The sequence below is a fragment of the Paramormyrops kingsleyae genome, chromosome 20 (genome assembly GCF_048594095.1).
Source record: "Paramormyrops kingsleyae isolate MSU_618 chromosome 20, PKINGS_0.4, whole genome shotgun sequence".
Lineage (NCBI taxonomy): Eukaryota > Metazoa > Chordata > Actinopteri > Osteoglossiformes > Mormyridae > Paramormyrops > Paramormyrops kingsleyae.
This window is the reverse complement of record NC_132816.1, coordinates 14,609,145-14,623,555: the sequence shown is the minus strand read 5'-3', so window position 1 is coordinate 14,623,555 and position 14,411 is coordinate 14,609,145. Positions and strand designations below refer to the sequence as shown.

General features: G+C 42.1%; 1 protein-coding gene across 2 annotated transcripts in view; it reads right to left on the bottom strand.

Moving 5' to 3' along the window:
- prkg1b (protein kinase cGMP-dependent 1b) overlaps nt 1-14,411 on the bottom strand; it is a 101,547-nt gene that overhangs the window by 32,011 nt on the left and 55,125 nt on the right. For both annotated transcript variants that reach the window (XM_023830889.2, XM_023830888.2), the window contains exons 4-5: nt 10,744-10,849; nt 5,954-6,017 (exon numbers count right to left, since the gene is read on the bottom strand). In XM_023830889.2, coding sequence (XP_023686657.1) covers nt 5,954-6,017; nt 10,744-10,849 — 170 coding nt within the window. The remainder of the gene's footprint in view (nt 1-5,953; nt 6,018-10,743; nt 10,850-14,411) is intronic.

Below are 14,411 nucleotides of genomic sequence, written 5' to 3'. Positions count from 1 at the left end.
CAGATCTTAAACTGAACTTATGACAGGCATTTTGAGTACACTGTGGATGACCTCCCTACATTCCATTAGCTACAAAGCTTAGAGACCATCTGAAGGTCCTCCTTGGCATGCATGGTTGTTCACAGGTTTGGAGTAAACAGCCTGAGTGAGGCCTTAGCGAATCCTTCAGCAAGCGGATTCTCACGTTGACCTCGGAAGCAAACGGCTGCAGACAGCCGAGTCTCTCGGGTTCGACCCCGGGATATTTTTTTCTTGTTCCCTCTTTCACCCCGGTCACATTTCACAGAGCGGGGCCTTTTCTTGCCCTTGTCTCAGGGCCACTCCAGCCAGAGAGGGTGACACCGGCTCCGCCATTCAGGGGCGGAAAAACACGAAACATGAGCGAGGTCGCCGTGACCAAAGCGCTGACATTTCCGGAGATGAAGAGCAAAGTCCTCCAGCTTTCATGTGACGGCGGGATGAGCCGCTGCCAGGTGTGAGGGACAGGATGGGCGGTAGCCTGACCAGGGGGGCAGAAGAGCGAGTGAGAACTCGCTCTCAAACAATAGCAAGAATTGTGTCGAATCTCATGAATAAAGAAAAACTATCTCTCTCTCCATCATAAATGTTTAGCTAGACCCATTCATGAGATAAAAGATTAAATTCACCTCCGTTCTAAATCAGCTGGAAAATACCACATTCAGCTTCATTATTTAATGTCCCTACAATTTGGTGAGAAATACATTTGCCATTTAAAAAAAAGTAATTCAGAGACGAGCTTTACGTAAGAGGATAACGACAATACCTGTAAATGGGGTGTAATGTCACAAAATTAATTTTTAAAATGAATGTTACTGACACTTAATCTGAAGCAGATAAATAAAAATGCATGCAAACCCACATCCCTGCACATCCCAGTAAAACAAAGTAACAAAAAGTAGGATTAAATCAATCTATCTGCCTCAGCCCCTGTCCCCCCCATTAACACGCAATACCTCATTGTCATAAATATCTCACTGTACTTTTTGTATTCTTATGTACAAATATTTATTCCAACATTCCTTGCACTGCACTCTTGCACACTGGATACATCAACTGGACTGTGTAAGATGATTGTCTTGTCTTAACAGTGTTTATATCTATGTAGGGAACATTCTTGGCCAATAAACCTGATTCTGGATGATCAATCAATCTGTTGATCTATTGGTCATTCTATCATACTAATAAATACATATAGCTAAATAGTACAACGAGGAAGCACAAGACAGGCTAACGACGCAGGTGGTGCGGCTTTCACGCTACTAAATCGCCCATCTGAAGCCGATGTCTGTGCCGCATTGATTGGCCCCAGCTGCTCTCAGCTCTCGCTCTCCTTTAATTATTAATAAGGTAGACTTAACATCTGTTAGCTGGATGCCAGACTGCAATAAGTGAGGTCGTCGCTGCGAACCAGGCAGCCTTCCGGAACCCCCCCCCCCCCTTCCCCCAAACTCCCTTCCACTGGCCTTCCCTCCGTCACCCCCCACCACTGAATGGAAAAATGTGAACTTTTGACACGCGGCTCTTCATTTTGCTCGGAGCAGTGTGGGAACCTCCGCCCACCTCCTGACAGGCCCCAGATGTCGGGGAGCAGAAACAATCGAGACCTTCCCGGCTCTACTTAAGTGCCCGAAGCGAAACACGCGGCTCTGGGCATGAGCCGCACACTGTTATTCATTCAGCCTGAACTGGCCGCATCTCAGCCCACACTCTGTCCCACGTCCGCCACACGTGCCCAGCTCATAAACAGCTCTAGCTCACCGCACTGTTTTTAGCCGTTAGCTGTTTATGCGCGGCTAAATCTGCCAGGGAAGCTGGAAAACATGGCGGGGCCTCTGTCGCCTTTCCCTGCAGCTCATTTCATTGTTATCTTCTGTGCTCTGAATGTTTATGAAATGATAGAACGAGATGCTTCCTTCGGCCTCAGAATATGTCACTTCGATAAGTACGATAAGTAGGCCGGCGGCGGTAATGACAGGACAGCCGGTGTTTTCAGCCACACTGTCGGATGAGGAATGAGGTCATCGCTTCAACCCCATGCAGAGCATGTGTAGCCATTAACCGCTACAAGCGCAAGTGCCTTGGTCACTTCCTCTGTAGACCGTAATGTCGGTACTGTGTTAATTACCGCAATACATTTTGAGGAAACTGTGAGCCGGCAATTAAGGAAAAAGTGGTACCCGGTTGGGCTAAACATTCACATCAATTCTTTCGGATAAAGGAACTTTGGCCAAAATCCCATTATTGAAACAGCAGGTTCTGCAGTTTGAGTCCGACCATTAGAGTCTGTAGACAAACCAGGGTTAAAAAAAAAAAATGATTATGGGCTGTATGATTGGCTCATTAATAAGGGGCAATAGTGTAGATATAATCAGGATGATGAAAATAGCAAGTGCTCCTGGCTGAAAAAGAAAAATAAAATTTTTACAACCTGAAAAATGAGGTTAGGATTAGTCGGTTAGAAAGTTAGGTTAACAGACGTGAATAGTCAAAAAAGTACCTTACAATTTCAGAGACTTTCAATAGAGGTTTAAATCCCTGTAGTATTAGCTACAAGTAAACTCAGTGATTATTAATACTAAAAAAAATCTGTGGGGACCTAACGCAGAAGTTTAACATTTAATATGTGATGATAAAAAATATAGTAGACAGCAGGGAGAGCCTACAGTAGTTCTATGCACGGTGTTCATGTTACTCGGTAATGAACTGCAGTGGTTCCAAGAAAGCCTTGTTGAAGTTATCAAAATCCCCTACTGCATCTCTCGTAACATCCTGCCCTGTGTCACGCCTTTGATTGAGCAGCTCTTTGTTGAACAGAGAAAGGCTTCTGGAAAACAGGACAATATGGCATAGGGGACACTGCTGCGTGACACACTGAGGCACCAAGAACAGCCTGGTTTGTTTCCAACTTCTGCCAGTAGTCCTTCACTTAATTATGGCATTTTCATCATTTTAAGGCGGCGGTTCACAACTGGATTAACCAAAGTCAAAATTTGAACCACGTTTATTAAAAACCCTCTTGGTTTCAAATTCCCAGAATCCTCTTCCTTGCTTGTTCTCAGCTTTACATTTACCCTTCCACTCTTCCCCAAAATACATTTTATTATTTGTCTAATTTGACTGCTGGGTTTTAAGTCATCCATCCCCTTCCGCAAACACTTATCCAATCGGGGCTTTTATCCAATTAATGCAAATTCCCTAATCGTATATTCCACACCGACTGATCTTTAGGTTGAGAAACATCACATATTCTTCGTATACAACAGTTTCAGCTTATCGACGTCGGGGCGGTATTCAACAGAAAACCTCCAGTCACTTTTATTGTTCCATTTTCCTTCGCTGAGTCGTGGGAAGGTGATTAGCGTAGCGTTTTGACTAATGCGCTCGTAAACAACAGCGCGCCGCCCGCAGGCAAACCGTGCCGGCATTTAATCATATAGCTGCTTCATACTGCGATCGACTTTGACGTAGCACGACAAGACGTGTAAATACCCCTTGCATTTAAGAATTCCTCCCAGCTCTGCTGTCCTATAATGAATAATTGTGATCTGAGAACGAAAGCGTTGGGATTAGTAAAGTGCTCTGGCGACAGGGCTTCAGACGGAGGTCTTCCGTTCGTCACGCTCGAGGGACTCGCCTCTCGCAGGTGACTCACTGGCTCGGAATTCTTCTAGACGCAATTCTTGCGGCGTGTTAATCGCCATCTCCAGCTCCCTTTGGTTTAAGTCTTGCTTCTAGTGTCTCATTTAAAAGTTTCCAGGCAGCAGAGATTGAACCGTGATAGAGACTGCAACAGCTGTGAGCAGCGAAAAACATTACGCACGTTAGAGCAACACTATTTTAATTTTCCTATTTCCCAAAGCAGAGGTATAGTATTAGTCGTGATGTGTGTGTGTATATGTTATGAATGACTGTACAACTATAGGAGCCTTCCATCCATGGGATCTGTGTAATTAACATTGATATTGATATTCTATGGGTTTCCACAGACACACTGCTGGAGATCTTTAGTTAATTAGCAGAAAATGGGTCATGTACATTCTTTGGAATCCACCAGCCTGTCGTTTTCCCTGCGTGATACTCGCCTGCCGACTTGGTTGACATTAGGACGACCCCAGGGGCTAAGAAATGAAAGTGGAGTTGTAAGGCATAGGAATCAGAGTAAGGAGGTTAAATTCCTGGTTTTGCTGTTAAGAAGGTGGCACTGGGTCATCCTTTTGCTTGAGCTATGCTATATCTGCTAGCGGGATAATTATTAACCCAACATAAGAAGCTGCAACTGAAAAGCTCATATAATTCTGGAAAATCAGCTTAAAAGGATCCTAACCTTAACCCTAACCCCAATTAATGGAAATGCAAGACAGATACTATCATTCTTCCGCTTCCTACTTATTTCAGAACCTATGAAATGGTCTCCTGCACTTCAGAAAGTGTTCATGTCTCTCAGCTCAATAATATGAAACAATGTGGCACATAAAACTGCAAAGGAAAAGATCCCTGAGGGTTCAAATAAAACAATATAAGGCTTTCAATATGGACCAAGAACCTCTTGAGTTAATGACAATAGTAGAACCTTGCCAAGCTTTATACTACAGGAAGGCGGTGGTGCACAAACTCTCGACAAACTTTGACGACACTCACTTGAAGGTTCGAGGTTGTAGGCGTTTTACTTACGCAAAAATGTTTTGAGGGCAGAAGTAACAACAATTCATTTAGAGAGATAACCAATCAAATTGCAGAGGAGGTGGGTCCAAGCAACTAGAGGAGGCAGGACCAAGCCAACTGATTGGCCAGTCCCACCTCCTCTAGTTGCTGGGAGCTACTTCCTCTACAATTTCAATTGGTTATCCCTCTGAACCAATCATTGATCCTTCTGCCCTCAGAACATTTTTGTGCAAGTAAAACTCCCATCAACCAGGTCCGAAGAGAGACAGGGAATGGACATCTGTCCAGCACTCGAGTGGTGTAACCCTCAGCACACCCTGCCTTGTCATGTTAGCAGGATGTGCAGCACTCGTCTCGGAAGTAACCACCTGACGCACACCACCATTTATCCTGTTCAGAGCCTCTAACACCTCCATGGGACCATGAAGGCTCATATCCAGCTTGAAGAGCGGCTGGCTTATACATTCACGCACAAAGAGGACCTCTGGGAACACAGCTGCGTGTCTCACTGACCCCCCTGCACTCTTCCCTATCTCCTGTCCTACAAAAAGACTCAGGAGACTATAAGTATTTATGATAGATGGCAAACAGGTGGAATTTAATGCGCTAATAAGCTGTTAATATTTGTGGCTGGTTTAAACATTAAATTAGAAAGATTAGGGCACAAATATTGGAGACAATCTTGAGGGCAAAAAATAAAGCTATGAGCTCAGATTTTGAACCATACCATGTAAACAAAACCTCTGGCCCCAAATAGCTACCCATTAAGTTTTATGTCAGCCTGAAAACCCGCAGCAATCTCATTCCACGGAAGGTTACACCTTCATGCTTTAGATAAGTCCATTTCTATTAACCTTCCACCATCTTAGCGGGCATCACAGTAAAACATTGTTCTGACCATTTAGACCATTTATTTTTCAAAAAAAATCTTTTTTTTTTTTGTAATACCTCTTGATCACTTAATAAACCAACATCAAGCACTGCACAGCCAGAAAATAAAGTCATATCATTATTCATGCCACTACATCTGTGCTAATAGCTCACGGCTAGTATATAATGCCTTTGTTATAGAGAGGGTTTTAATTTGCCTTTTCCCAGCCAAACAGAACATTTTCTTAATCTATATATTATCCTATAAAATACGCTTAAGTCTAACATAATGGAAATAGACCTAGTTCGTCTAAAAGGAGGATTATCTGCTTTAAGACGGTAAATGTTTGCATAAATGAAGCACTGATTCAGTTTGATGCGAAGTATCCTCAAACCTTACCTCCTCCAGTACGTCGGCAAGCTTGCTCAGTATCTCCTCCGGAAGGCCTTGGAACGTGGGAACGCTGCAGCAGACAGAGAGTTTGAAGGATTAACATCTAATCACGCCGAAGCTACCTCCATTAGCTTAGGGTTTGATGAAACAATATAGAAGAGAACCGGCGTGACAGTTAGAGTGGAATGACTGCGGGATTGCTCCTTTAATTAACATGGCTGGGAATAATGGCTATGAGGTTGATATTCAGAGACTGTGTTGGAGGGCAGTGGTATATTACAGCCGGGGAAAATGGCCGGATGAGTCACAGCATCCCTACATCCCAGACTTACCATGACACCTCCCTCCAAACGACAAACACTTCTCAGTTTTAGGAATATAATTAGAAATTAATAGTTTTTTGCTTATTTCTGTAAGGTCCTCATAAGCCAGAAATGTAGATTAATACAGTCATGCATCTTCCAACCTTTTACGTAACACAATTACACAGGGGTCCGTGCCAGGCCATCTCAGAGCCCCCCCCCCCCCCCGGTATGCTACAGAGGCGGTTCTGGGGGGGGGGGGGCAGGAGGACCTGTGATAATAAGGGGCCTGTGATACAAGTTGCAAATGCATATGCTACTTGAGTCTGAAATAAATGTATTATTATTGCTATTATTATTATTTACATTTATACTGTATATGTTGTGCGCTGGGGACAGGCGAAACACAAACAGAAGCACATTATTCTTGACGGGTGGTGGAGTCCCTTCAGCTGGTGAAAAGTGAAGTTAATGACAGAAAAAAATAATCAAGCTTGTGGAAGCAAGACAGTCTAAACAATGAATCAGTGTTGAGTTGCGTATTTGTTAAATCTGTAAAATATGACTGCACAGCGTTGCATAAGTAGCTTACCGGTTTTCATAATTGTCTTTTGCTTCTTAATGCTGGCAATCTAGTGCAAGTAATACATGTAGGACATTAAGGTCAAATGCATCTGACCCTAACTGAACCACTGGTCTCAGTCTGCCCCCCCCCCAGTTGAAATGGGCTAGAATTGCCACTGGAGATAACTGTAGTACCTGGAGGAACTCTTCACATAATAATGGGCCCTGGACACACACACACACACACACACAAGTCAACATTTTGTAATATTCTCTACATTTTAGAATAATTACACAGACATAAAAACTATAAAATAACATTCTTGGAATTGTGCACTGACCAAAACAGTATTAAATTAAAAAATAATTTGTTGGGGGGGCAGCTCTGTGGGTTAGGAATTAGATGGTTGCTGGGTCAAATCCCGTGTTCGGCAGGGTTATCTCGCCATTGGGCCCTTGGGCAAGGCCTTTAACCCCAACTGTCTCCTCTATGCCAGTTACATGAGGTGGCCTCCTGGGATGCTTTTCCAGCTGCCCTGAAGGAGCTCCCACACATAAGCTGAGCTCTCATTGGTCACTTTTACTTCACTGTCTGGTCAAACTCCTCCAAAACCATTTCTGCTGTGTTTAGGTCAGGTGGCCAGGTCATGTGATGAGACACTATCGCTCTCCTTTTTAGGCAGCTTGGCGTGTCCAGACTTTTGACTGGTACTGTATATATATCCTGCCAGCATGAAATTCAGCATACAGATATACTACAATCTTGTTGCAGCAAGACTTTGCTGTATTCATTGCTTATTACATGTATGCATGCTGTGTCAAAGAAGTAGTATGTTACCATACCTAAGTAAAGGCTAAATGGAAAAAGGATTACAATGTACTGGGGAAAATATGCCTCACTTTAGATTATCTCCCACTTAACTTTCCCTGGCATCTATAAGGATTTTATTTGCTTACAACTCCTTCCCCTGAAGAATGTCAGTAATTGTAAAAAAAAGCCATATAGAAGACCTAGATAAACATAGATGGCCTTGACTACCTTCTAAAAACCCAGAGACTTACAGTATCAGTAGCCTTTGTGTCAAGCCTAAGCCCGTGAATGTTGGAAAATGTTGAGAGCTGCTACTTAGGAAGGAACATGGGATACTTTGACAATTAATCCTGACCTTTTAGCACGTTAGACCTGGAAAAGGAATGCATTTCTATACTCCTCATTTCCGGTGTCTTTTTGAAGTTAGCTCTGAAGAACAGAGTTGTATTGTTAACGTCTTTGTTTCTTCAATATCAAAGGGATGACACACTTGGAAAAACCCCCAAGAATCCAAAGGCAGATGATTATTAGATTCACACAATGCCTTGAAAGCAAACACAGTCAAAAGTAAACAAGTTGACAGATCTCTTCGCAACACTTATAGCTACTTTTGGAGCTGAGGACTTGTCACTTTTCTTAAAGCGTAGCTTCAAAAAGCTCCTGGGACTGAGAGTGTGAATAGATTTAAGCTCTCGTAGGAAGCCTTGGTTTAGGTGTGAGGTTACATAGGAAAAGCAAATGCCTCATAACCCTGACATATAATATCATCTGTAAATATATATTTTAATAGAACAAGGATTATGAGAAGCATATAAAAAAAGAATCACTAAATATTTTACATTGACTACCTTACATAATACATATTGATATATGATGTATATTTATATAATTAAATGTACACTTTTCTCAGTATCATATCATATAAATTCAGGCATAATGTTTGAGTGAGAGCAAAAAAAAAATGCAATATTTGTCCAACTTGTCAGAAAGACTTTAATAACCTCGCCATTACCATAGCATAACGGAAGGAGGAAAGTGAGACCATCGATTTATGTGAGACTACGGGCTCTCTTTAGCCAGCAATGCACAAAAGGCATCTTGCATTACGACTAAAAGCTGACTTCACTTTAATCAATGCCCGCCTTTCCAGTGCGTGACATCATCTGTCAGGCGATTTCCAGTAAAGAGCCGTTTTGAAAGCCTTGTAAGTAAGCATGCGTGGCCCCGCCGTCTTGCGGAACGTTCCAGGCGACGTACAGTGAGATGCAACCAAAATACGGCTCCTATACCAGTAAAGATACCATCGTAAAGTAAAAAACAAATATTTTTAAATTTTCTCTCGTATGCACACAAGGTATGCATAATATGATAAGTAGGTATTTACTGGTGTTCTTCATCTGAACAATGTTTACTACAGACTATACAGCCAATAGAGAAGAACCACCATGAACATACAATTGTTGTGATTGTCATTCCTCTTCACTTGTAGACTTGTGGTGGAAGAGTTAAGTACTGATTACTGATTACTATATATGTTACATTGTAGCCCGTTGTCTTTGCTGCTAAAAGCACTCCTGTTTCTTAACTCAACCATTTGTTTAACTGGTTAATACTATACTGATACTCTATAATATTATGTACTGTGGTAGGCAGTAATAGCATACAGTCACAGATTTGTAAAATGCCTCATTCACAACAGGAATGTTCAATATTTCAAATCACTAGTACAAGATATTTATGGAGGAACTGTTGACGGTTGACAGAATGACCTTTTAAAGGCTTTTTAAAAAAAAAAAATTAAAAAAAAAAGCCACAGCCTAATCTTCCATGATTTCTATGCTTCATGTGCTGTGGTTTTCCAAAATAATTAAAAAGTAGTCAGGCATCAAATCAATATTACTTCAAACTGAAAACAAACAAAACAGAAGATGGGTGTATATGGATTTGTCATCCAGTAAAAAAAGGAGGGCTGTAGTTATGATATTTTTATACGCAATTCATAAGGTCTTTACAGAATCTACATAAGTAATACATAAAATGCCTTAAGGTTGTTAAATCAATTCTACATACTGGAATGTAATACTAAACATTAATATTTCTGATGTTCCTTAATAAGACCCTAGGAAAGACCCAAATGGAAACCTGTCTTTGTTTCTTGTGTGGTTAAACGATAGAGACAGCTATTAATTAATCATTGGGACATTATTTCATTCAGTTCAATTTATATTTTTACATTATACAATAATGTTTCAAATTAAATTTTATAGCTATGCATAGCTGTATAGGTATATACATTTGATTAAAGAAAGTAATTTTGTGCAACACAATTGCAAAGTTAAAAGCATTACGAGGACGGAGCTTCCCCTGTCATCCCGTACCGATGCATTCACTGGCAATTCACTTTTTAGATCATGGGTAACTGAAGCATTCTAATGCAGTCACTGAGGTTTAATGATCATCCACTACTATTTCCAGACCATTACAATGTTTCGAGGTTCTGTGGGGTTGCAAGGAGTATTGGGGGTCGGCAGGGGGAGACTGGCATTTTCTGAAGAACCAAGCATCCCGAAATATCACAAATCATTTTTAATAAGTGCATTAAAGGCAATCTAGATTGATGGATTTAGAGGAAATAGAATTCTACGACATCAACCAGTGTTAAACAAGAACACCAGAGAAGAAGGAGATTATGTGAGTGTAGAATAGGGAATACATTACTGCATGTGAATGTGCTACAATAATCTTTAAAAATGAATTACGTGCAGCTAAAAATAGCTATCACTTACAATAATCACACACTGCTACCAAGCTTCAAACAACGAAACATACATTATGCAATGATTCATACTCTTTGATGATAATTTCTTTCATCTGACTTGCCACATTAATAAGGTTTGTTTCTTTCTTTAATATGTAAAATAAGCTTTTCTAGATTTGAGATCTCCTCTTCTTTTCTGTCAACCATTATGCAAATCACACGGTGATGATCAAAAGCCGGGCAAACGCCGAGATGTGTTTTCCCTGTCATGAAAAGACTCTCCACCAGGGACTGGTGGAACCTTCTGCGAGCAGGGAGGAGATGTGAGTTTCGTGACATGCCCTCAGGAAGTGTCCCTCACCTTTTTAAAAATTCCATGTATTCGGCATGCTTGATCAGCCCCGTCCGCATCATGATCGTCTGGAAACATTGCCGGTCGATGGCCCACAGTTTCACGTTGGTGAGAGCTGGAAAAGAGGCAATTATATAACCTGTGAGTCCATACTGGATAAGCAGTATTGGAGGGAAGGATGACTGGATTGATGGATGGATGGATGGATGGGAGAGAGGGAAGGAGATTGGGTTCACAGATGATTAAAACGTTACATCATGACAAGAATAATATTTCATCATTAAATGCAACACATCAGTAGTAAAAGTAGCCACAAAAATACTCAAAGCACTTGTTTTGAATATAAAATCAGTATAAATTATGAGTACAATTACTTTGTAATAACTATCTCATTTCGAGCCAGCTTTCAGTGAAAGTGTATATTTAATCAAGGGGCATCATGACTGAGCTAATTAATAATTAACCAGCAGATATATTAGAGCACACAGTGACCTGAGGTCACTCATTAAAGCCCTGCCGCTCTCGGTTCATTCACATCTCCATCCTCTGCTTCCCGAAAGGGAATGTGGTGTACCCCATATGTCCTTCGAACGATCGAGTGAAAAAAGCACAGCGACTACATTCATGAAACCCAGATATAAGAAAACTGTTATTCCATCATTCTAGTCCCATTTATACTGAAAGAAGAGCCCGTGAAATGCAAGACAATGCGGAGTTAGGCAGATCTGCTAAGGAATCGTAGCCTGAAGAGTTACAAATATTTCTAATTAGCGGCTAGTTACTGGGTGTATGGCCTTTTAATCTCTGGTACGTCAATCTAATACTTCTAATACTAAATTAATTCAAGCATTATTAGTAACAACAAAGATCAGTGTGATCTGGAACATGAAGGCAGGATACTCAGTGCACAGGATGCTAGTCCTTTGTTGTACGGTTATACAGACGTACCCATGTGGAAATTCCTGCTCTCATGCACTTTGGGAGCTACACTGCCAAGCCAGAGGACATCCACGGGGACAACCTGCATCTCCATACGTACATGACTGGGGCGTGGATGTGGAAAACCATCTCACTGACCCTCGACTCCCAAGCAGAACCATCGACGTGTTTGGCTAATTGTGCAGGACGCCATTTCCCTAAACGAGCCGATACAAAGGATGAGCAAATCTGGAAAATATAACAACAACCCAAAATAAGTGCCGTTTGGGTTCATTATTCCGAGACTTTAACGGGAATGTTAGAGGTGCCTCCGGGATAATCCAAAATTACTATTAGATGAAAAGCCCTGAGATTCCCTTAGACCCAGTGGCGGGAAGCCTAGATGGCAGCATTTACATAATATTTCATCCGCCATGCAGCGTTGTTTCTCCCTCAGTTGTCGGGCATTTCCAGCGGCTGGCGGCCCCGAGTGAGCCCGGTGGGCCCCACGCGGATTTCACGCCAAAAAAAAAAGGCGCAAACCTCAAGAAGCCAAGGCTTTCCCCTGCGAGACGACTCTCCGGATGCTGACACAGGAGAGCCGCTCTCAGGCTGCTTCAGAACGAGGCCAGCCCGCCAGAGATTAAAGCCCCAGGGGTCCCGAGAGCTTCGCCCTGCTAAAAACGGCACAGCCGGATCCGCGGGCCGGAACCACGAGTTCACGCCACCGTCTGATCTCCTAAAAACACAGGCAGGGACTGATCACCCCCGGCATGTGAACTGATGTCATAGTCACACATCTGTAATTTGCACGATGGAAATTACAGCCAGAGGGGAAAGCTGCATACAGTCATAGGCACCTTCCAGAATATAGCAAAGTGGCCAGACTGACATCAGAGTCCATGTAAATTGACGGGTAACCATGGCCCAATTCAGAAAGGCTGCCCCGGGTTACGCTCTCAAGGGAGGAGCCAATTACAGCTCCCGACAAATAGGTCTCCATCGTCTGGACGTTTGGACGTAGGACAGGTCACATCAGCACGGTGGACAGCATTGACGTTTGGTCATTTCCAAGCAGTGGCGCATCTCATATAACAAATGTTTTACGCCATAGTCAGCCCTAGAGTGTTTCATTTTTTATTTGCCAGTGGAGAGCTCTGCTTTTAAAACTTAAGTAGCATCATGTTGTCAGATTCATCATGGGTTATCTGATGGCAGTAAATATTAGATATTAGATTAGAAGCAGGCAGGGTATGTGCATCGTTTGGGATCTTCCCTGGTCTCCAGTGACCTAAACAGCATGGTAATTAGGAGACATTAAAATGGCATCCCCTCTCAATGATCTGTATCAAGTATCTGATTAATAGGAAATAAGACCTGATATTTTTATTACGATTTAAGTGCAATTTAATAAGCTAAATAAATTTGGTAAATGATGCGCAATGAAAAATAAAAATATTCGTGTCATTTAAGGAATGAAATCCAGCTCTTTTATTTCTTAGGGGAAATAGCATAAAATTACATTTGTAAATTTTCAGAGCCTTAAATTATGAATTTCTTATTGAAGGAGAATTAAGCTTCATTACACTGTTACACAGGCGGCCTCCGGGTTACGAATGAGATCCATTGCCTAAGGCTGTCTTTAAGTCAAATGTGTAGGTAAGTCGGAACAATAATAACATTGTGCATCATGCTATACAGTAATAATCATAGTAAATACATACGGTACCGTACCGTATTGTACTGTACCTCCAGCTGATGAACCGCTGAAGCCCCGCAATGTTCTCAGGAGTGTTCCAAAGTAGTGCGTGCGTTCGTTATTATGAATCATTGTATTTAATGCAAATTTTTAATATAATAGGTGTTATTGCAGTGTGTTCGTAAGTACAAGTTGTCCGTAAGTCAGGCTTTCTTAATCCGGGGACTGTCTGTACGGTGAGACACTGTCACTATATCATCGCTATCCTGTATCACATCAAAATCTCAGTTCATCACCTTTTGTAACAAATGAGGCATTTTGCTTTGGTCTCACTCACAGGTTCTGGATGTGAAGACCGTCATGAAAACCATTCATTACTGACAGTGAGCACTTGATCATTTTCAGAATGACTGATCGTCCGTCACAACAGGTAGCGGATACTGTGACCTTGAGGCACCAATTCGTAAGACAGAAAAGCAGAAAATTCTAGTATCGTTCCAGTTTCTTATTTATTGTCTGGCTTGAAGCTGTAGTGTAGCAGTTTTGCTGCCATTGTTTTGGTAAATTTTCTCAATTTTTTTATGTCAGTGTGTGGGTCCCAATCAGAAGGGACAGACCTCACTTCTGTAAATGTCCTCCCAGTTTGGAATATGTACCATATAAAGAAACAACTCTTGTAACTGTTGGTCCACTGTGAGCTTCATGGCCCCTGCGCCATTAGCAACGGTCTCACCCCAGAGGCTAACGTCGGCCATGTTGGTTGACTGACTACCCAGCATTCTGCGCTCCACGCAGCGACCCATTGAAACTCCATGAACAATTTGGCCACCAGATCACCCGTGTGAATATCTTGTGTGTGACACAGTGTCAGATGCAACGAGGGAAGCGGAGGGGGCGGAGCTCACCCAACGTCGCCATGGAGTTAACGACTTTCAGCTGGCCCAGCGTTTGATGCTGCAAGGGACGTTTAAAAACTCATTTATTTTTCCATGGCTCTTCATAACTTCCCTGGGGAGATCAAAACAACAACAAAAAAAAAACGAAGACTACAGTAGTGCAG